This window comes from Caretta caretta, chromosome 21 (assembly GCF_965140235.1).
Source record: "Caretta caretta isolate rCarCar2 chromosome 21, rCarCar1.hap1, whole genome shotgun sequence".
Lineage (NCBI taxonomy): Eukaryota > Metazoa > Chordata > Testudines > Cheloniidae > Caretta > Caretta caretta.
In genome coordinates, this window is record NC_134226.1 from 12,979,196 (window position 1) to 13,002,899 (window position 23,704).

The 23,704-nt window shown below is 47.4% G+C and overlaps 1 protein-coding gene across 1 annotated transcript in view; it reads left to right on the forward strand.

Annotated features, from left to right (window-relative positions):
* PNPLA1 (patatin like domain 1, omega-hydroxyceramide transacylase) overlaps positions 1–23,516 on the forward strand; it is a 42,010-nt gene extending 18,494 nt beyond the window's left edge. Inside the window, exons 7-9 of the mRNA XM_048826459.2 lie at positions 20,275–20,435; positions 21,385–21,450; positions 23,077–23,516. Coding sequence (XP_048682416.2) covers positions 20,275–20,435; positions 21,385–21,450; positions 23,077–23,409 — 560 coding nt within the window. The 3' untranslated portion in view covers positions 23,410–23,516. The remainder of the gene's footprint in view (positions 1–20,274; positions 20,436–21,384; positions 21,451–23,076) is intronic.
* The last annotated feature ends 188 nt before the right edge of the window (positions 23,517–23,704 follow it).

The following is a 23,704-nucleotide window of genomic DNA, read 5'->3' on the forward strand; positions in this document are numbered from 1 at the left end:
AAGTGGATCATATGTAATAAATGTCCATTTGCTTTCTTTAGGAGACTGTCATCACTGGGCATGCTGCAGTATTAACTCTGCAACTGTGCTGCTGATTGAATGGCTTAAGCAGCGACAGATGAAATTGGGACTCAATTCACACAGTCACAATTGGCTCTCTGAGGACATGTTCTTTATGGTGGAGGGGGCAAGCTTGGTTTCTAATGCTGCCAAGAGCTTACCCCTTCTGTGAGAAGTATTCAAGAAAGGATTGTCACACACAGTCTGCCCCAGCCCACCATATTCTAAGGAGAGATATGTTCTGGTGAGATGGAAATAAGTTCATCTTTACAATTATTAAAAGGCAAAAAACGTCACTGACACAGAGTTAAGGCTGCCCCGTGATTGCTCATGCTTTTCCACAACATGGACTTCAGCAAAACGCAAACGTCTGAAAACCAGGAAATACAGAGTTAAGGTGAATGCCCACACAACCTTAACTCTGCTCCCCCTTCCCCCCCACCCCCCGAACTAGCAATAGGCATTGGGAATTATCTGCAGTCACTCCAGCTGCATTCATTATGCTGGATATAGTGTACTGAATGATGGAGAAATAGGCTGGAGTAGCTTGGAAGAGGTGTGATTGTGATATGAGGAGTTCTGAGTTTGAGTCCCCCCATGTGGAAGCAAAAGGTGCACGTGTACCTTGAGGTTCCAGTCTGCCTCATTACCACACAGACTTGTGTAGATTGTGTCAGGGCACTGGGGTCTTCTTGCCATTGGTATTGTCAGCAGGGAAATAGGATATGAGAGCAGTCTGGATTTAATGATGGGTATGGGAATGCCCAGGTTTGGGTGGTACCCTCTGTGAAGGGGTTGTAAAAGGGTAAGAAGTGGTGGTTACATTTCACAATTGTGGTATTATGGTGGGGAAGCAGGCTCAGTGTTTCAGAGTACAAAAAGTGAAGCTAGCGCCTGTCCACTACTGTGAAATGGTAGAGTGGGAGTCTGTGTGTTATGGGCATTGTGGGTGTTCAAAGAGGGCAGAGTTAAGGTGGTGTGAGCATTTACCTTAACTCTGTATTTCTTGGATTTCAGAAGTTACTTTAACAAATGTTTTGCCATTTAATTTCCCAGCTTTCTAAACAGAAAGAGAAACGTTCGTTGGGAGGAGTTACTGGTCATTTAGGCAGTTGTAGTTCTCACCTAGATTTGCAGTTGATATGCAACTGTAGCTAGGTAATAACCCAAAAGCCTAACTTTTATATAGTGCTTTTCATGAGTACATCTCAAAGAACTTTACATCATTATCTCCATTTTACAGATGGGAAACTGAGGCACAAAGAGGTGAAGTGACTTGCCCAAAGTCACGCAGCAGACCAGTGGCAGAGCTAGCAATAGTTCCACTAGGCCACACGGTTGCTCTGTGATTTGAAATGTTGGCAATGTGCAGTTGCTAACAGGGCCAACGAGAGAAATCTTATCCCTGGTCTATGTCCCCAAACCTGGCAGTGTTAGTACATGGTGGTTACAGTAACTTTAAGCATGTGAGAGTAGACTGGTGTGGTGTGTCTCTCTCCTTCCCTATGCCCTGCCTCACCATCTCCAACATTTTCAGCTCCTTCTCCCCTCCCCATCCCACTAAGCCATTAGCTGGCATGGTAGAAGCCATTAACATGTAAGAAGTTGCCCCTTGCTGTCTCCTGCCCTGTGCTGCTGTGTGTGCATAACACAGATAGCAGCTTACCCGAGGGCCACACGCCACTTTGGTTCCACAGCGGGAGCTGCACACTGAGCCAGGTCCTGCCTCCCACTACCCATCCCCAGCTGGGACTCCGGCCCCTGCTTCAGCCAGGCTTCCCCAGTCATGTCCCAGACTTTTGGGACCATCTGTCAGCCCCCACATTGTCCTCTGAGATCCTGGCATACACACAGGTGGCAGGGAGTGGGCCTCAGACACCACTGGTGGGGTCACGCACCCCCAAATTCCATAGGTGGTAGGGGAAGGGCTCAGACCCCCCATCCCAGAAAAGCAACCTCCCGGAACCTTGCTCACATGAGGAGAGGTAAGGAGAGGAGTCAGATCACTTCAGATGGGCAGGGTGCTCCAGACCCTGGCATGCACATGGGAGGGCAATATGTGGCTGACAGATGTTCCTACCTCAGCCTCTATTCTGCCCCATTCCCCGTGTCATTCACCCCCATGTTCCCCTTCCCAGTCTTGCACCCTTCCCCTCTCTCATCCCCTAGTCCCCATCCCCTAACCCTTGAGCCCCCTCCCCCTTCCCACCTACACTTCTACCCCAAATCTCACGACAAACTTCCCAACTGTCAGAACAGCAGGACAGTGGAGCAGGCTGCCTCGGGAGGTTGTGGAAGCTCCTTCACTGGAGGTTTTCAAAAGGAGGCTGGATAGCCATCTGCCTTGGATGGTTTACACACAACAAATCCTGCATTTTAGCAGGGGTTAGACTAGATGACCCTTGCGGTCCCTTCTAACCCTCTGATTCTAATAATCATCCTCCACTCCCAGCGAGCCTTTGCTTATGTAGTTTATTTTCTTTCCAACAATAGTTTCAGCACCTTTTGACTACTCTGCTATATTCAGATTACATTCCCCCCAAATAAAACTCCCCTTTGCTAGAGGCAGATTGGAGCAACACACCTGTTTTTTTTTAACTTCGGACTTCTGCCCTGGGCTGGATTTGAAATCACGATTCCTAGGCTGGTGCTTCAATTTAACACCCATGACAGGCCCTCAGAGCCACCCAGGTCCTATGATAAAGAGAGAGTTCTCCAGATAGCTAGCACCTGCTCACTTTAATCCAACAGGGCTTGTGAGCGTACACATAAGCCTAACCGGAGAAGCAAACTCCTTTTGAAATGACATTTCATTTCACCACGCACGCACACACACACACAACTGGATAGTCAAGTAGTCTGGTGTTCGTGTTTCTTTCCCATATTCATTCAATGGGTCCTCCATCAAGAGAAGATACTGTGCTTTCCCACCTGAGAAACAAGATGCTTTCCCCACATGTGATGCTGTAGGTTTCTCAGAACTATCCCCCACATGTCTCGTGTGTACCAAAGCACTGGCTTTAGGTTGTGATGTGTGTAATGATGGCAGGGAAGAGGGGGGAATTGCTGCTGCAGTTACAAGGTGCATCACATTTTACTGCCCTCATGTGGACTCCTGGATTGTGACCACGATGGGCCAGACTCATCCCGACTGTAATTCCATTCATGTTGGTAGAGATGCATCAGGAATAAACTCAGCCCAATATTTCTATGACTTGTTGCAATTTTAGGCTGGAGGAGGGTTGGTGAAAACAGATTTAAAAAACAAGATCCTAAATCTTTTGGAAAAGAAATGGAGCTATGTTGATTTACTCCAGCTGAGAATCTGGCCCTTGAATGTGGGAGAAATGCCTTATCCCTACTCCGAGGGCTCCCTGTTTTCTGTCCCCACACATCCTCTTACACATTGCTGGCCTGAGCTTGGTACAATCCAGCCTGCAACTTTTTCCCACTTGCTACCGCCTCTGACGAGTCAGATATTCACTAATCACACCCAAACCCGTCTAAGCCCTGGAACGCAGTGAGCTCCCGAGCTGTGCTTTCGGGTTCTCTGGAGCTCCATGCACCCTCACTGTGGAGGCAATGAAAATTCTGTCCATCTTCAGTGCCAGTCCCTCTGCCCCCAGCCCCACGGGGCCAGTGGATGTGGGACTTGCAGATTTTTATAGCTAGACAAAGGCCCCAGTTCAGGGAACCACTAAATCACGTACTTTCCCCTGGATTGCCACGGGACTGAAGCACACACTTAAGAACTGTCTTCAGTAGAGATGCTTTTCTGAACCGGGGCTAAAATGACTATATGATGTGTAAGGCTGGGATTCTCAACGCAGTCTAAGGGAGTTAGGTGTCCAAATCCTATTGACCTTCAATGGGAATTGGTTGCCTTTGGTGATCCCAGCCTAGTTAAATAGCTGTTTTTCCTTTAACAAGTTGCAGAAGACAACATCACAAAGCCATTGAGCAGGGAATGTTTTCCCACTCATCAATCCTGGAACATACCTAGATCTTGAATCCATTTGACATTTAAGCTCTTCTGACTTCATTGTGGCAACATCTCTAAAGTTATTGAGTTAAAACTTTCCCATGTGTAAGTTTCCCTTTGTGTAATCTATTATCAAAATATCACACGAAAGGATTGTTAAATAGAACTACAGACCTCAGTCCCTGGAAAAATCATGAAGCAGGTCCTCAAGGAATCAATTTTGAAGCACTTAGAGGAGAGGAAAGTGATCAGGAACAGTCAGCACAGATTCATCAAGGGCAAGTCATGCCTGACCAACCTGATTGCCTTCTATGAGGTGATAACTGGCTCTGTGGATATGGGGAAAGCGGTGGACGTGATATACCTTGACTTTAGCAAAGCTTTTGATATGGTCTCCCCCAGTATTCTTGCCAGCAAGTTAAAGAAGTATGGGCTGGATGAATGGACTATAAGGTGGATAGAAAGTGGGCTAGATTGTCGGGCTCAATGGGTAGTGATCAACCGCTCGATGTCTAGTTGGCAGTCGATATCAAGCGGAGTGACCCAGGTGTCGGTCCCGGGGCCGGTTTTGTTCAATATCTTCATTAATGATTTGGAGGATTGCGTGGATTGCACCCTCAGCAAGTTTGCAGATGACACTAAACTGGGAGGAGAGGTAGATACGCTGGAGGGTAGAGATAGGATACAGAAGGACCTAGACAAATTAGAGGATTGGGCCAAAAGAAATCTGATGAGGTTCAACAAGGACAAGTGCAGAGTCCTGCACTTAGGACGGAAGAATCCCATGAACATGGGGGGAGGGATAGCTCAGTGGTTTGAGCACTGGCCTGCTAAACCCAGGGTTGTGAGTTCAATCCTTGAGGTGGCCATTTAGGGATCTGGGGCAAAGATTGGGGATTGGCCCTGCTTTGAGCAGGGGGTTGGACTAGGTGACCTCCTGAGGTCCCTTCCAACCCTGATATTCTATGATTCTATGATACAGTCTACCTCCCTGCGTGAGGACCATTAGCCTCTGTTAGACCCCATGCTGCCTTTTCCTTCAATAGATCAGTAGCTCCATCCCAATCCACAACCTCTCCAGCGGTGATTTAAAGCAATTTAACTTCTTACTGCAGCTGCTGCTTTACTTAGAGAAGCAAGCATGGCATTTCTGACACTGTCTGACGATTCTCAGCTGCCTGGCAGCCCAGCCTTTGACTCCCAAGGAGCACGAGGGCTGAACAATCCTGTCCAAACACAGCTACAAACTGAGTTCAATGCACTATGTAGTTGCCCATCGGTATCTATGGAGTCTCGTGATTGCCAAGGTCTGACAAAAGGAAACTCACTATAGACTGTATTTCTTTCAAAGCACCCCCACAGAGCAGTTTGCACACGTGTGCACTGCGGGCACAGTCGCTGCACACTGGATAGGATCCAGTCTTAGGGTTTTGCCTTTACTGCTTATGTAAATCTCAGCAAGGCAACTTAAACCTCAGATGGAGCCTCTAGCTGAGCTTGACCATTCATCGTCTTTGGCCCTGACCCTCATTGCCTCTGCTGAGAAACACGCCACAACTCACGTTTCTAGGGTGAAATCCTGGTCCCACTGAAGTCAGTTTAGCAATTGACACTTCAGTGGAGCCAGGATTTCACCCCTAGATTGTAAAGTGGGATTAATTTGCTCCATCAGGGTGAGTCAGGAAAAGGGCTCTGCATCTCTATACAGCACTCTAGAACTTGCCACCCTTTGACAGGTCAGCGTAGAGTTCACCCGCACGCCCACAGCAGGTGCTAATTATATTTTATAACTGATGTAGCCCCTTTTTTCCGAAAGGAGCTTGAAGTGTTTTACAAGTTACCTGTTACTGAAAACGCAAGCATCTGGTGAATAGAGGACCTGAGGCAGAATCATGAAAAGAATCCAGGTCTTCTGACCCCCAGGCCTTTGCTCTAACCACTAGGATTCATTGCCACCCACTCACCATGAGCCAAATCCTGTTTCCATTAGTTAGTGGCCCTACAGCTGTGCAAAGGCAGAAACCCTCCTGTGTCTGATTCCGACCTTTTACTCAGAGAAAGGGCAAGTTTCCCCAGGAGTTTGTCATGCCCAAGACCCTGTGATGAAATCTCAGTGACTCAGCAAGCCGGCTCTTGTCTTCTTTTTGTCTCCCCGTTGGGAGCTGCAGCCACAGACAAAAGCCAATAGGTGGGAAAGGCAAACAAAGAATAGGGATAAAGCTGAAAAACCTCATAAATGGTCCATAAAACAAGTTCAACCAAAGAAATTATTTCCTGAGAAACAGGCTAAAAGGTAACTTTAATCTGTTGCTACAAGTACCACTACATAGCTGGCATTCATCCATCAAGAGAAATTCTAGCTGCTGGTTTATACAGAACAGAGTAAGACAGATATAATGGACCTCTACACACATGAAGGCAGAGGTTTTACTACAGTGTCTTCTCATCGATTCAACAGCTGGCTTGATTTTCCTCCATTCAATTTGATCTAAGTCCAAGAAACGAAGTCATCTGGATGAAAGAGAAATACAAGATCCATCTTTTAGTTTGGATCAGTGTCACCCTCTTTCGGCAGATATGATACAATTTAATCACCGGCTATAGAAAACGGATCTTGAATTAGTAAGTTAAGGGCCTTGAATTTGGAATGAGAGAGAAGGGAAAAAACAGAGCCTTAGGCAGAATCCCTGGTAATAAAAGATGTCTCAGAGTCCCCCCCCAGGCAGTGATCAAATGGATAATAAAATCACCAATTTGTTTCAAAGTAGCAGGAACAGTCATGTCCAGAATGAGAGGCTGGGTCTGATCTGATCAGCACTGGTGCAACTGTATTGAATTCAGTGGATTTACTCCCGAGACACATTGGTGTAAAGCAAGATGAGAATCAACCCTGTTGCCTTATAGTCTCAGGGCATGGCGACACTTGCAGGCGTAGAGCGCTTTGAGTTAAACCCGCCTTCGGAGAGCGCCGTAGGGAAAGCGCTGCAGGTTGTCCACGCTGACAGCTGCAAGCGCACTGGCGTGGCCACATTTGTGGCACTTGCAGCGGCATTGGGAGTGGTGCATTGTGGGCAGCTATCCCAGCATGCAAGTGGCTGCAACGTGCTTTTCAAATGGGGTGGGGTGTAAGGGCTAAATTTTATAATTGTACTATAAGAATTGATGTAAAGTGTGATTTCATTCTGCCAGCCACCCTTTTTGAACAACAGAAAGGAATGACTGTCTGAGGCTGGGATCCTGTTTCCCTTATGCATTACAATTAGGACCCGTTATAAAGTTTAGTTAGTAAAAGACAGGATTTGGTATTGTGTCTATGATAAATAGATTAGAGAAATGTTGAGGGTCTGACGTCCCAATGTGAATTGTTTTAGTTATAAGATTTAGCAAGACTTAATTTACAATGTATTCTCCATACCTTTGAAGGTTTCTGTGAGAGACTGTTTGTGTAAATGAGGAATGCATGCATCAGGAAAAGATGAGGTGTGAAAGCCATCACAAATGTCCAGACGGTCAAGAAAAAGTGAGAGACTTGGAAACACCAGGAGACAATCAGAAAATATCCATTGTATCCGAGGCTAAACATGTTAGCAGCATTGACGACCTCAGAGGTGAGGCAGGCACCCCCGAAGGCAAGACAACAAATAGGAGATAACGATGGGAAGCCCGACAGTAACCATCAAATGATAACAGCGGAAAACCCCAAGATTACCACCACTTAAGGACTAATGATTGCAGGATGACATTGCAAAGTGCATGGACTCAAATGGGAATTTACAAGTATAAAGCTGGGGTGTTTTGCCATGAAACTCTGGGTTCAGTCCTGCAAAGCCTCGGAGCTAGCTCCTCACTTGTGCTCAATCTAACTGGCCATTAGATTGACTTAAGCTACAACAGACTGGTAATTATAAAGACCATCTGTAGGACTTGTATGTGTGTGTTTGTGTGTATGTTGTGTGACTGAAAAGCATATGCTAACTGTTGTATTTTCAATAAATATGGCGTATTTGCCTTCTCTCTGCTTTGTATAGTATAACAGGTGGGGTGGAGTGTGACAGGGAGTGTGTTGTGTGTATGTGGGGGGAGAGAGAGTGGGTTTTTGGGAGCTGAGAGCATGTCAGCATGCTGTCTTGTAAGTTCAGACAGCAGCAGACCCCTCACCCCCCCCCCCCGCCTCTCTCTCTCACACACAGCATTCCACACTAATGGTTGCTTTGTCTCGGAGCAGATAAGCAGCCGGCTGTCAGAAACAGAGCTTTCAAAGGGCATATCCGCATTCCTACAGCTGATTCCAAACAATGACAAGAGTGGCCACTTGACTTAAGGGGATGATGGGACATTTCCGGAGGCTGATCAGAGTGCAGTAAAGCAACACCTCGTCCACACTGGCGCTGCGGGGCTCCCGTGGGGGTGCAGCAAATGTTATTCCACTGGCCGAGGTGGAGTACCAGCAGCGCTGTAGCCGCGGGGTCAGAGCGCTCTACGCGCCTTGCCAGTGTGGACGGGGAGTGAGCTAGTGCGCCCGGGGCTCCTTTATTGCGCTGCAACTCGCAAGTGTAGCCAAGCCCTCAGGTCAGTTTAATTTACACAGAAGGGTGACAACATCAGCTTTCTGAAGGGGAAATGGAACGCTATAAACAATTCATCATTACTCTCCGGAGAAATAGCTTATACATGACAAATTTCATTGATCAAGTGGCCTTCTCCTGCTCAGTGGCTTGCGGCACTGCACCGACAGCTGGACTATAATTTAGATTTGATTGTAAAGCCAGTCCTGTTCTAATTGAATTTAGAAGGGAGTTTTAGCCATTAATGTCCATGGGGGCAGGAGCAGGTCCTTAGGTTACAGGTTAGTTTTATTTGGGATCCAGTCCTGGAAACATGCGTGCACTTGAGTAAATTACTCAGGTGAGCCATGCTCTAGATGACATATGGGTCTAGGCATGCATGTAAAATTACTCACAGGGGTATGCATTTGCAGCACCGGGCAACTGGGAGAAAGGACAGTGAGGCACCTACTCCCCCTCCCTATAAGTCCCCCATTCCCTTGGGCCATTCTGCAGAGCCCCAACTTCTTGCTGCACCTCTCCCACCCGATCCCTGAGGGGATGGGAGAGTGATGGAGGGGGGCCTAAGCCAGCCTCCCCCAGGAGGAGGACGGGTTTGGCACATACCTGAGCTTCCCTGGCCGTATGGCTCTGCCATGGCCCAGCAGTGGGAAGCGTGTAGGACGGTCCCTGACCTGCTTTACAGGGGGACTGTGCTCTGACCTGCTCAGGAGCATGATGGGCTTGTGTGGGGAGGGATTGGGAGTAGTAACCCGACAGGCTTCTCTGACCTTTTATGTGTCCCTGCCGTCCTCGAATAACGATCAGGGGAGTCCAGCTTCATGAAGTACTTAATATAAACAATGAAATCACACAGAAGGGGGAGATTCAGCCTGTGGTTATGGCACCCTCTGTCTGCTGGTATAATGGCAGCAGCAGGAAATCGTCCAGTTGGGGAGGTTACTGTGGTGCTCAGAGTGCGTAGGGCTGCTTCTCACACCTACCTTTCTATGGCTGTGTGCTGTCTGGCTTCATTATCCCAAAGGATGGGGCTTTCACCCAAGTTAATAATGCCTAGCTCTTTTCAGCCATAGATCTTAAATTAATAATGCCTAGCTCTTTTCATCCATACAGCTCAAAGCCCTTTACAAAAGTGCCCCTTGTCATTATCCCCCCCTTTACACAGATAGGGAAACTGAGGCACATAGGTTCTGTTAAAACTGTCTGGAATGGGACCTCAGAAGTGATAGACTCGGCTCAGCCATGAAACCAGAGGAATCGTGTTCCACAGGAACACGAGAATTGCTTAGCTATTGAGTTGACCTGGAAAGGAAACCTTCTGAGCCTGTGTTAAAGAGGGAGTTGCCTTCATGAGTCCTCTTTGTTCAGTCCTGCTGGAACTAGCTACGCCCTGCTCAATAGGCACCCTGGGCCTTCAGCAACATAGACTAGTATTTCCCAACCAGGGGTGGGGTAGGTGACAGACTAGTCCAGGGAGAGAGCAAGGCACAGGAGAGGCACCGTGAGAGAGGAGAATGCTGCTCCACACAGGATGTGCCCAATCCCCGTGTATCTGCCTTCCCTGCTCCTGCAGTAGACCCTGATGCTCCTGTCCAGGGCTCACCAGTCCAAGTTTCTTTTCTCTGCTCATATGGCGCCCTGGTCAGCCCCAGGAATGCAGTGCAGGGAGAGCCACTCATGGGCAGACACTTCCCTCTGCATGCTGGGCAGCATCTGGTCTACCGGCATGCAAAGGAACACAGAGGAGAAAGGAAAGGAAAGGGAACAGAGGCAGAAAACATGCGCACGAGAGAAAATAGGTAGGGTAGCAACTATGCCAGGCCATGGAGCAATGAGACACAAGGGGTGTAGTTGGAGGGGCAAATCCACCGACCAGGAGGTTCCACCAGTGAAAGATGGGGAAACCCTGGTTTAAGGAGCTGAATCGCTGCTTTGCCACACTCCAGGGCTGCTCTATGAATGGCTGCCAGCCTGGGGTCTATTCCCACCTCTGCCACGGACCTTCTGGGTGATCTCGGGCAAGTCATTTCACCCCCTCTATGCCTCAGTTTCCCCTCCTACCTCCTGTCTGTTTAGCACAGAAGGGCCAGATTGTTAAAGGTATTTAAGGTGCCTTAGAGGTAAATAGGCGCCTAGTTGAATTTTCAAACCTCCCTAGGCACCTAACTCCCACTAGGTGCTGATCTGCATCTTAGGTGGCTAAATACCTTTAAAAATCTGACCCTAAGCTCCCTGGGGCAGGGAATGTCTTTTACTGTGTTTTTATAATGCACGTAACCCAATGGTTACCGTGCACTAGGTCTGTTCCTGCTTTTGTTAAGTCAGTGGAAAAGCTCCCATAGTCTTCAAAAGGGCAGGATCAAACACACAATAAACACATAATTCTCATAAGTACAAAGAAATGCATTTCACTGCAACACAATCACCTTAACTCTGACCCACTGATTGTTTTAAAAATTGACTTTTTTTTCCAATCTGCTTTTCAATATCGAAACATTTTCTTTCAAGGGATATATTTCAGTGGGAAAGCTCATATACAGATACATATATCTTTCAATCCATAGAGTGCAAAGCCCTTTACAAAGGAGAGAAGAGCCATTATTCCCATTTTGTGGTGGGGAAACTGAGGCACGGCGCATTGATGTGACTTGCTCCAGGTCACCAGCAATGCTAGGAATAGAAACCAGGCCTGCCCAAACCATCATGCTTTCTATCTAATAGGCCAGCAGTTCTCAAACTGTGGGTCGGGACCCCATTTTAATGTGGTTGCCAAGGCTGGAGTTAGACGTGCCTGGGCCCGGGCCCAAAGCCTGAGCCCCACCGCCCAGGGCTGGGGCTGAAGCCAAAGCCAAAGGCCAAAGGCTTCAGCCCTGGGTGGTGGGGCTCAAGTTACAGGACCCCAGCCTGGGGCTGAAGTCCTTGGGCTTTCCCTCACCACCTGCAGCAGCGGGGCTCAGGCAGCCTTAGGTTCGGTCCCGCCCCCGGGGTCATGTAGTAATTTTTGTTGTCGGAGGCGGGCTGCGGAGCAATTAAGTTTGAGAACCCCTGTATTAGGCAATTCTGTCTCTTGACCTATTTAATCAGCTGACAGTGGAATTTACTGGTACAGAAATTTTAATTGCTGTTTCTTAAGAATAATCATAGCACCACAGAAGATTAGGGTTGGAAGGGACCTCAGGAGGTCATCTGGTCCAACCCACTGCTCAAAGCAGGACCAACCCCAACTAAATCATCCCAGCCAGGGCTTTGTCAAGCCGGGCCTTAAAAACCTCTAAGGAAGGAGATTCTACCACCTCCCTAGGTAACCCATTCCAGTGCTTCACCACCCTCCTAGTGAACTAGTGTTTCCTAATATCCAACCTAGACCTCCCGCACTGCAGCTTGAGACCATGGCTCCTTGTTCTGTCGTCTGCCACCACTGAGACCAGCAGAGCTCCATCCCCTTTGGAACCCCCCTTCAGGTAGTTGAAAGCAGCTATCAAATCCCCCCTTACTCTTCTCTTCTGCAGATTAAATAAGCTCAGTTCCCTCAGTCTCTCCTCATAAGTCATGCGCACCAGCCCCCTAATCTTTTTCGTTGTCCTCCGCTGGACTCTCTCCAATTGGTCCACATCTTTTCTGTAGTGGGGGGCCCAAAACTGGACGCAATACTCCTGATGTGGCTTCACCAGTGCCAAATAGAGGAGAATAATCACTTCCCTCGATCAGCTGGCAATGCTCCTATGAACACAACCTGATATGCCGTTAGCCTTCTTGGCAACAAGGGCACACTGCTGATTCATATCCAGCTTCTAGTCCACTGTAATCCGCAATTCCTTTTCTGCAGAACTGCTGCTTAGCCAGTCAGTCCCCAGCCTGTAGCAGTGCATGGGATTCTTCCATCCCAAATGCCGAACTCTGCACTTGTCCTTGTTGAACCTCATCAGATTTCTTTTGGCCCAAACCTCCAATTTGCCTACGTCACTCTGGACCCTGTCCCTACCCTCCAGCATATCTACCTCTCCCCCCAGCTTAGTGTCATCCACGAACTTGCTGAGGGTGCAATCTATCCCATCATCCAGATAATTAATGAAGATGTTGAAAAAAACCGGCCCCGGGACCGACCCCTGAGGCACTCCACTTGATATTGACTACCAACTAGACATCGAGCGGTTGATCACTACCCATTGAGCCCGACAATCTAGCCCACTTTCTATCCACCTTATAGTCCATTCATCCAGCCCAAACTTCTTTAACTTGCTGGCAAGAATACTGTGGGAGACCATATCAAAAGCTTTGCTAAAGTCAAGGTATATCACGTCCACCGCTTTCCCCATATCCACAGAGTCAGTTATCGCCTCATAGAAGGCAATCAGGTTGGTCAGGCTTGATGAATCAATGCTGACTGTTTCTGATCACCTTCCTCTCCTCCAAGCTGCTTCAGAATTGATTCCTTGAGGACCTGCTCCATGATTTTTCTGGGGACTGAGGTGAGGCTGACTGGTCTGTAGTTCCCCGGAGTCTCCTTCTTCCCTTTTCTAAAGAAGGGCACTATATCTACCTTTTTCCAATCGTCTGGGATCTCCTCTGATCACCATAATGACAGGTTTCAGAGTAACAGCCATGTTAGCCTGTATTCGCAAAAAGAAAAGGAGGACTTGTGGCACCTTAGAGACTAACCAATTTATTTGAGCATGAGCTTTCGTGAGCTACAGCTCACTGCACTGCATGCATCCGATGAAGTGAGCTGTAGCTCATGAAAGCTTATGCTCAGATAAATTTGTCTCTAAGGTGCCACAAGTCCTCCTTTTCTGATCACCATGAGTTTTCAAAGATAATGGCCAATGGCTCTGCAGTCACATCAGCCAACTCCCTCAGCACCCTCGGATGCATTAGGTCTGGACCCATGGACTTGTGCATATCCAGCTTTTCTAAATAGTCCTTAAATAGTCCTGTTCTTTCACCACTGAGGGCTGCTCAACTCCTCCCCATACTGTGCTGCCCAGTGTAGCAGTCTGGGAGCTGACCTTGTCTGTGAAGACAGAAGCAAAAAAAGCATTGAGTATTTCAGCTTTTTCCACATCCTCTGTCACTAGGTTGCGTCCCCCATTCATTAAGGGTCCCACCCTTTCCCTGACCACTTTCTTGTTGCTAACATACTTGAAGAAACCCTTCTTGTTACCCTTCACGTCCCTTGCTAGCTGCAACTCCAGTTGTGATTTGGCCTTCCTGATTACACCCCTGCAAACTCAAGCAATATTTTTATACTCCTCCCTAGTCATCTGTCTAACGTATATAATGCCCTTGTAGTGGATAAGGAAACCGTGCTGGTTCGGTGGAAATGCATTTGAAGTTTCTTACCGGGGTCATTAATGTTTGCACAACCAATGCAAATGTTTCGTTTTCATAAGGTTTCGTGTGGTGCTTGTACTCTGTGATTACCAATGAAGAAAGCAACCGGCATAATTACCGAGTGCTAAGTGCTACGGAGCAATCCCACTGCTCTGAGTTGATGAATAGCATCAGATAAAAACACCAAGCGTCTTCTGACCCCACCCAACCCTGCCTACACCTCAGTGCTCACTGCTTGTCAGCAAAGGGCAGGCCATTCTGTCACGGACTAGAAGCTCGGCACCCCACAAGTTCTTTTGCAAACTGCAGGTTTGAGCTCCCAGCGTGGCTGGCAATGGCTGAAGAAGATCCAAAGGGGCCCGAAAGCCCAATCTCTCTCTCTTTTTCAGGGAGTGGGTTTCTTATAAACTACCAGGTAGGAGTGGTGCAGGCTTTATGGGAATTGGCACCTGAAACAATGAGATCCGCATCCAAGGTCTACGGAACATCGTGCGGGTCAGTCGTAGCTGCAGCAGTGGCGTGCGATGTTGACGTTGGTAAGGAAGGTGTCGATTTACTTTCTTCCGGATGCGTGTTTTTAAACATGGCTTCTTCTAGGGGGTATTTCAATGGGCAGAGAATCAGAGAAATGGAAGGCGGGAAAGGACCTCAAGAGGTCATCTACTCCGGTGTTTCCTTCCATGGACCAGTGCCGATCCCTGAGATCTCCCTGTCACCGTTTAGGAAGGCAGGAAGATGGTCCCTGGTATCAAAAAGATTGAGAAACACGGATCTAGTCCGTCCCCCTGCGCTGAGGGAGGACCAAGGAAACCTAGACCAGCCCTGACAGGGGTTTGTCCAACCTGTTCTTAAAAACCACCACCGACGGGGATTCCACAACCTCCCTGGGAAGCTTGTCCCAGAGCATAACTTCCTTTATGGTTAGAAAGTTTTCCCTCACATCTAACCTAAATCTCTGATGCTGCAGATGAAGCCCATTACTTCTTATCCTACCTTGAGGACATGGAGAACAATCTATCCTGGTCCTCTTTATAACAGCCCTTAGCATATTTGAAGAGTGTTATTGGGTCCTGCTGGCATGCCTGGGGCTAGCGACTTGTATATATGAGAGGAAGGCTAGTCCAGTGGTTAGGACACTATCTTTGGGCTGAAGAAAGCTGATTTAATTCCCTGTTCTGTCACAGATTCCTGTACATCCTTGGGCAAGTGACTTAGGGCTACTCACAAGAGGGATGAACGTGCCTCAGTCCAAAATTTAGGCATCATGGGCATTCACACAACCGCCGTTCAGCTGCCACCCAAAGACCTCTGGCCCCTAAGTGTCTGCAGCTGGGCACGCACACAGCCCCCTCAGCCCTGACATGACTGAGCAGCTCGGTGCTGAACTCACATCTAAGCCCCAACGGGAGTCCCAGACGAGGCGTTTCGCTGTCTGTTTTGCCTGTGGGACCCAATCTGGTAGGCATGCTCAGAGACACCCTGAGAGCATGAGTGGTGGTGGTGGTGTTGCCTCCCACTCCCTTACCCAACCGCCCAGCGGTTAGAGCACTTAGCGGGCTGTGGAAGACCCAGGTTCAAATCCCCACTCTGCCTGACCTGGAGCCTGAATTGAACACAGGCCTCCGAGGTGGATGCCCTAATGACTGAGCTGTTGTGTGTTCTGGGGCAGAGTGCTCTCCTGAGGGAGTGGTTGTGCTTTGTCTAAACACTTAACTATTCAGTGGAGTAGGGGCTGGAATGTGGGTCTCCCAGGTGAATGTGCTACCCACCAGGTATTGAGTCATTCTCTGGCTCTCCCTGGCCCACACTTAGGGCTCTTATGGAATGCCTTATTCTGGTCAAGCTCCCTATGTCTTTATTTCTCTTGCTCTTTGGCATAATTCCAGAGAGTTACACCTAGAAACCTCTGGCATTTTGCCACAAACATCTGGTTTCTGCCAGCAGTGTCCTGATCAGGGGAGAAGGGGGTGGGGGCAGCCACCGAGAGTGGAGGCTGTGACAGATATGGAATTTCCTCCAGTATCCGTGGGAGACCTTATTGAATTAAGTTTCAGTATGTTTGGGGTCCGTTGTATTAAACGAATGGCTTGTGTGGGCCATGTCACCTACCTCCAGAGAGGAGATGGGATGTGAACATTGGGAAGTGTTATGACCTTCAAAGTACGATACTGAACAATGTACTAGGCAAGAGTGGACTTTGTGGGCAAAGAGGGTCAAGTGGTTTTCCTGGGGTATCTCTAGATGGAGGTGAATGCAAATTCCCCACTTCCGGATATGCAAAAGCCCAGCATACACTTTGAGGAGGGGATCATTTTCTGATGATCAGCAGCTCCTGGAGTCTCAGTATCAAAGGACCAAGCTGTATAAAGGAAAGATTGAACTATTTACGGGAGTGCTAGTTCGAGCTAAGGTTGTTATGAACTTGTAACCACTGGAAAAACCCCTGGTGTGGTTTGAAGGACTGACTCCTACCAGAGCACTCACTGGAATGAGGGGTGATCTCTGGTAACGTTGTTAGCATGAGCGTAGGTTCTTTTATTGTTTTAATAGGTTTCCTCTGGAATGCTTTCATGTTAAGAATAAATGTGCTTGCTTACAAAGGGCTGTGTGGTCACTTTTCACTGCTGCCAGTTACAGCTGTTCCTAACCGTCAAAGAGACAGCAAAGCACATTGGGCTGTTTAGGCAGTCTGGCTTGCTGGGGATATCACAGGGCAGGGAACTGTGCAGCTTGGAAAAACTCTGGTCAAGAGGGAGAGAGACACAAGTCTCTACCCACAAGAGATGATGGCTGAGTTGCTGGGAGCACAGAGAGGGTGCCGTTGGTGGACCAAGGAGGGGAATACAAATGCAGTTGCCCTGAACTCTGACAGAGGCAATGGGGGACAGGAGCCCTAAATAGAAGACTGGAGGGGGTCTGGATCAAGGAACAATGTGTACGAAGACGGTAGAAAGATAAATGAGGATTGGGTGGGCCATAACAGGCATATTTCTGCATCCCTCATGCATACCTCTTTTAGCCCAGGGATCTTACTTCCTTTTCCTCCCCGCAGAAATGGTTTGATAAGTATCCTGGAGCTCATCAGACCAGGTCTCCCTGCCAATGGGCCACGAACATACTTACCCAGTGCACCTATGCCAACCTGCTAATGTTGCTGAGGAGTCAGAGATAAGGTCCTGGCATTGCAGCACAAGGCGGATGGACAAGGGAACGGAGCGTCTCTCTGTGTCTGGGGGTGGCGCTGAGTCTGCGTGCTCTGCACGTTGTTGGGATACAATAGGGGGAAGATGTTTCTCTTAACTCATCAATTCCTTTCTTTTAGAGATGAGTGTGAGGGGGGCTTGCCCTTATGCAAGCCAACGTGGTTTTGAAAGGAAGTTTGGTTGGTGAGATGTAAGGTTGGACCAAATCCAGGGACTTGTCTTGTGATGTTGTGTGTGGGTGAAACACACTGGGGAGTGTTAGGTACAATCTAGTAACAACATGTGCAAGCGTCTTCAGTTACAAAAGTCATCGTCTACGATGCAATATTTAGATTCTGCTCCTGAGGTGAAATCTACAACATTGAGATTGCTGCCAATTTACGATTGAGCTAAAGCCCTCTGAAGTCTTTCCATTCACTTCAGAGTGCTTTGAATCAGATGTGGTTGCCCCATCGCAAAAAAGATCTATTGGAATTGGTAAAGGTTCAGAAAAGGGCAACAAAAATTATTAGGGGTATGGAACGGCTGCCATATGAGGAAAGATTAGTAAGACTGGGACTTTTCAGCTTGAAAAAGAGATGGCTAAGGGGGGATATGATAGAGTTCTACAAAATCACGACAGGTGTGGAGAAAGTAAATAAGGAAGTGTTATTTACTCCTTCTCATAACACAAGAACTAGGGGTCACCAAATGAAATTAATAGGCAGCAGGTTTAAAACAAACAAAAGGAAGTGTTTCTTCACACAACACACAGTCAACCTGTGGAACTCCTTGCCAGAGGATGCTGTGAAGGCCAAGACTATAACAGGGTTCAAAAAAGAACTAGATAAGTTCATGGAGGACAGGTCCATCAATGGCTATTAGCCAGGATGGGCGGGGATGGTGTCCCTAGCCCCTGTTTGCCAGAAGCTGGGAATAGGCCACAAGGGATGGATCACTTGATGATCACCTGTTCTTTTTATCCCCTCTGGGACACCTGGCATTGGCCACTGTCAGAAGAAAGGGTACTGGGCTAGATGGACCTTTGGTCTGACCCAGTATGGCCGTTCTTATGTCCTTATGGCCTTAATGCTTTCTTGTGAAAATGCAACTGTCAGCTAAATAGCAACTGCTGGGGAGAAAAGTTTCTTACCCCCTGACAGATTGTTTGATTTTTGTTTTCTCTCTGACTCCTGATATTTATTACACCGTTCCACCCAACTCCCCTGCAGGACTCACTGGGGAAGCCCAGATTCACAGCTCTTTCTTTTGCAACCGTGGTGAAGATATGCTTTGAGATTCTTCTTGGAAACAGTTTTTACACAGAACCCAGTGCTGGTTGAGATCACTTTATATTGCTAATTATTTATACATCACCATAGGCTACAATGAATCCAGATGTGCCTAACATATAATGGAGAGCATCAGCCCTGAAGATATTACCAATGGCGTGTAAAGTAACATCCGTCGGGGATTATTAATTGTGACTATTACAAGGTCACAGACTGTGAACCTGCTCCCTGGGCTACACCCTAAATAAAATGCTTACAGCCCAGATTGTGGGCCAGATTGGATTGCAAATGCCTTATTTAGGGTGCTCGCCGATAATCTGATCAGGTCCTTGATAATAAATAAAATAATAATAATGGATATTGCTTAGCACATCATTAGGGATGGCTTCACAGATGGGTTTCAGAGTAGTAGCCATGTTAGTCTGTATTCACAAAAAGAAAAGGAGTACTTGTGGCACCTTAGAGACTAACAAATTTATTTGAGCATGAGCTTTCGTGAGCTACAGCTCACTTCACTGAATGCATCCGATGAAGTTAGGACGGAAGAACCCAATGCACAGCTACAGACTAGGGACCGAATGGCTAGGCAGCAGCTCTGCGGAAAAGGACCTAGGGGTGACAGTGGACGAGAAGCTGGATATGAGTCAGCAGTGTGCCCTTGTTGCCAAGAAGCCAATGGCATTTTGGGATGTATACGTAGGGGCATAGCGAGCAGATCGAGGGATGTGATCGTCCTCCTCTATTCAACATTGGTGAGGCCTCATCTGGAGTACTGTGTCCAGTTTTGGGCCCCACACTACAAGAAGGATGTGGATAAATTGGAAAGAGTCCAGCGAAGGGCAACAAAAATGATTAGGGGTCTGGAACACATGACTTTTGAGGAGAGGCTGAGGGAACTGGGATTGTTTAGTCTGCAGAAGAGAAGAATGAGGGGGGATTTGATAGCTGCTTTCAACTACCTGAGAGGTGGTTCCAGAGAGGATGGTTCTAGACTATTCTCAGTGGTAGAAGAGGACAGGACAAGGAGTAATGGTCTCAAGTTGCAGTGGGGGAGGTTTAGGTTGGATATTAGGTAAAACTTTTTCACTAGGAGGGTGGTGAAACACTGGAATGCGTTGCCTAGGGAGGTGGTAGAATCTCCTTCCTTAGAAGTTTTTAAGGTCAGGCTTGACAAAGCCCTGGCTGGGATGATTTAATTGGGGATTGGTCCTGCTTTTGAGCAGGGGGTTGGACTAGATGACCTCCTGAGGTCCCTTCCAACCCTGATATTCTATGATTCTAAGTGTGCTGTAGCTCATGAAAGCTTATGCTCAGATAAATTTGTTAGTCTCTAAGGTGCCACAAGTACTCCTTTTCTTTTCACAGATGGGACTCTCTATTATTTGTTTGGCACATTTTGACTCACTAGACACATTGAGCCTGTGTAAATACTTAGGCTCTCTTAACACAAATATTTGTGTTCCTGGGGTTCTGATCCAATTAAATGGAGGCTAAAGTTAACTGTAAGGTACCATGAGCCAAATTCTATATGCGTACAACAAAGCTCCCCTTGATTCTCTTAATCTTAGGCAATAAGTATATTGGAACAGGGACCATTTCATTACTTGCGTGTACAACCCTTAGCACTGTGGAACCTTTGACAGGGAATTCTAGGTACTACCACAAGACAAGTAACAACATTCTCATCCAACATGCATCACAGTATAGCATAGTATAGCATTGGGACGGGAGAGAATGTGTTCCTTTCTGTCTATAAACGCTGGTGATTGTGATTGGTTACTCCCTCCCAGGTCGGATAGAAGAATTTTTTCATGAAGCTGTGGAAGAAGCCAGGAAAGTGAGCATTCTCACCCTTTGTCCAGGTCACCGTATGCTTCGGATCATAGAGAAGGGGATGAGTCAAATGCTGCCGGAGAACTCACACCAGCTGGCTTCGGGGAAGCTTTGCATTTCCCTCACGCGTGTGTCGGACTTACAGAACGTCGTCATTTCAGAGTACAGATCGAAGGAGGAGGTCGTACAGGTAATGGTGGCTTTGTTTCCTATGTATTCAGAAGAGGGGGAAGTCATTACACTGATGATGAGCTTGGGAAACAGCAACTGAGTTTATTAGGGAGAGAGGACTCATGTTGAGCCTAATTCAAACTGCAGGTGCAGGCTACGAAGGGAGAATTCCAACTCGGTCCGATTCCACAGAGGCTCCACCCCCAGCTGAGCATCAAGTTATAAGCAAAATATTCCATCAGCTCTAACTCTTGTTGGCTTATTTATCCAGCGGTCATTTGGATACGGAGACAGTGGCCACATACAAATTAACCCATAGTGCTTGACTCTGCCCGTTGCATGGTCCGTGCCCAGGAGTGAAAATGCCAGTTCTGCTCTGACCTACCAATTTACAGAGCTGTCCGGCTGGATTCACCATCAGTTTCTCTGGAATTCTCCCCTCAGGCAGCACAATGGGAATCAAACCTTTAATAGGCTCTTGGAATTCAGTCCTCATCTGAATCAGTTGCGACAATGCGTCGGCCATTGTGTTGGCCAATGACTGTAGAAGAGCTGGCCCCGTATGGAAGAAAAGCATCATTGTGCCCAGTTTACAGATGGAAAAAGTGAAGTACAGGGAGAGGAAGTGACTTGCACAAGGTCCCATAACAAGTCAGTGACAGAGATGAGAATAGCCCCCACCTCAGCTGGTCCGTTGCCCTACCTCAGCTGGGAAGTGCAACTAACCAACCGCAGAGTAGCCAAAGAGTCTTGTACACAAGCTGCTGGCAACGGCACAGCATCAACACACTGAAATAAAGACAACCAGGTTTTTCCCCCTCTACGCTTGCCCCATCGTGTCAGTCTGAGGTGTTACTTGTAACAATAGGTGCAGCATTTTCAGAGGGAAACATTATTTCCTGGCTGATGATGCGCCTCTAAAATATTTCTCTCTACTCACCTGTAACCCTCTGCCTCTCTCCCCACAGGCAGTGATCTGTAGCTGCTTCCTTCCTGTCTATTGTGGATTCAACCCTCCCTCCTTCCAAGGCATGGTGAGTGCTCTTTGCCAATGCTCCAGGCGGAAAATGTTCTGATCTCACCAGAATCTGGGCTGACATGGATCTCAGGCACGCAGCTGTGGTGTGCAGCCCTTGCTGCCTGGGGTCTGTCAGGATTCCCTCCCCACTCTGAACTCTGAGGTACAGATGTGGGGACCTGCATGAAAGACCCCCTAAGCTTATTTCTACCAGCTTAGGTTAAAAACTTCCCCAAGGCACAAATCCTTCCCTGTCCTTGGATGGGTACTGCTGCCCACTGCCAAGGGAGTTAGACAAAGATTCAGGAAAAGGACCACTTGGAGTTCCTGTTTCCCCAAAATATTCCCCCAAGCCCCTTCACCCCCTTTCCTGGGGAGGCTTGAGAATAATCTACCCACCAGATAGGTACACAAGGTGAGCACAGACCAGACCCTTAGGTTTTTAGGACACTAAAAAGCAATCAGATTCTTAAAAAACAGAACTTTATTATAAAGGAAAAAAATAAAAGAAACACCTCTGTAAAATCAGAATGGAAGGTAATTTTACAGAGTAATAAGATTAAAACATAGAGGATTCCCCTCTAGGCAAAACTTCAAAGTTACAAAAAACAGGGATAAACCTCCCTCTTAGCACAAGGAAAATTCACAAGCTAAACCAAAAAATAATCTAACGCATTTCCTTACAATTTGTAAGCTTAGATGCTTAGTTCAAGTATGGCTTTAGGAGATGTATTTTCCCTGCCCTGGTTCCTCACTGACCCAGAGAGAACACAAAGAAGCACAAAACAAAAACCTTCCCCCACAGATCTGAAAGTATCTTCTCCCCTTATTGATCCTTTTGGTCAGGTACCAACCAGGTTATCTGAGCTTCTTAACCCTTTACAGGTAAAAGGGATTTTATGCTACCTTAGCTGTATGTTTATGACAGGGTCCTAGTGGGTTATTATTCCAAGAAGCATTTTTGTCAGTTTCAGTCCATGGGACTTCACACCCCTTGAGTTTTGGTGCAAGTTTCAGGTTGGCTGGGAACTGTGGAGGAGGCAAAAGTGCAAACGAAACCAGCGAGTTGAGTTAAGCTCTGAGCATATGGATCCCTCCAGGTTGCAAGTGTTTGCTTGAGCCATTATCACTGTCATGTGCCCCAGCTGGCACAAGTTAATATTCATCTGCAGTATGCATATAAGGGCCCGTCCTGAACCCAGATCTACACAATAGCATCTAGAATCTAGGGACCATGTTCTCACCTGGTGTGAATTGGAATAGCTCTAGTAAATGCAATGGACCTGTGCTGATTTACTTGAACTGAGGATCCACTCCCTCTTTACTCCCAATCTGCTGCCTTAACCACAAGACCACCCCTTCATTCAATGGCATTAGCTACATAAGGCCTTGATTCTCATTTGCACTAAGACAGCGTAAAAGGGCCTTAAAATGGACTTCAATGTGATTTGCACTCCAGTGTTGAATGGCCTTAATGTAAATGAGAACCGGGCCCCACAGTTCCCATTTTACGTGCCTAAGTTGTGATCTGGACTTCCTAATGGGATTTGGCTCTCTTGTTAAGGCGTGCACATGAGATAAGCATGATGTGATACACACCGAAGATGAACCATTATCTGATTCAAACCGCATGTCTTCTCAGCGCTACATTGATGGAGGTATGACGAACATGCAGCCTGGCTCGGACTCGGAAACCATGATCACGGTATCCCCTTACACAGGAGAGGTCGACATCTGCCCGAGGGACTGCCCGACCTATTTCAACTGCATTAGCGTCTTCCGAAGCACCTTCCTGCTCTCAGCTGAGAACCTAAGCAGGTTTAGTTACAGTATTTTCCCACCCAGTCCTCCGGTGAGTAGCCCCAGGGACTGCACAGTGACAGATCATTTCGGTATGGCCAACCCCAAGCATGTGAGGATCATAAATCATCCCCCAGCCCAAATCACGAGATTGCTTAAAAATCACGCGCCTTAGGAAAAAATTCTGGGTAGGTTCTCTTGGCCTTCTGATGTTTCAGCCTGTAGAATTCAAATGTGCAGGCTTTACTCCACAGCAGTGTTTTTTTTTTAACGAAGTCAGAGATGCTCACCAAAAATAAATAAATAAAATAAAAAACCCACATGACTCCAGTAGCTGGTGCTTTAAGAAAAACACCAAATATTGTGAGATGCACAAAGAAATGGCAAGGGTTGGCAACACTGTGATTACTGCCCTCAGGGGCACTTTTTTTGCAATTAGAATGACTCTCCTTTATAACGCTGAGTGGTTT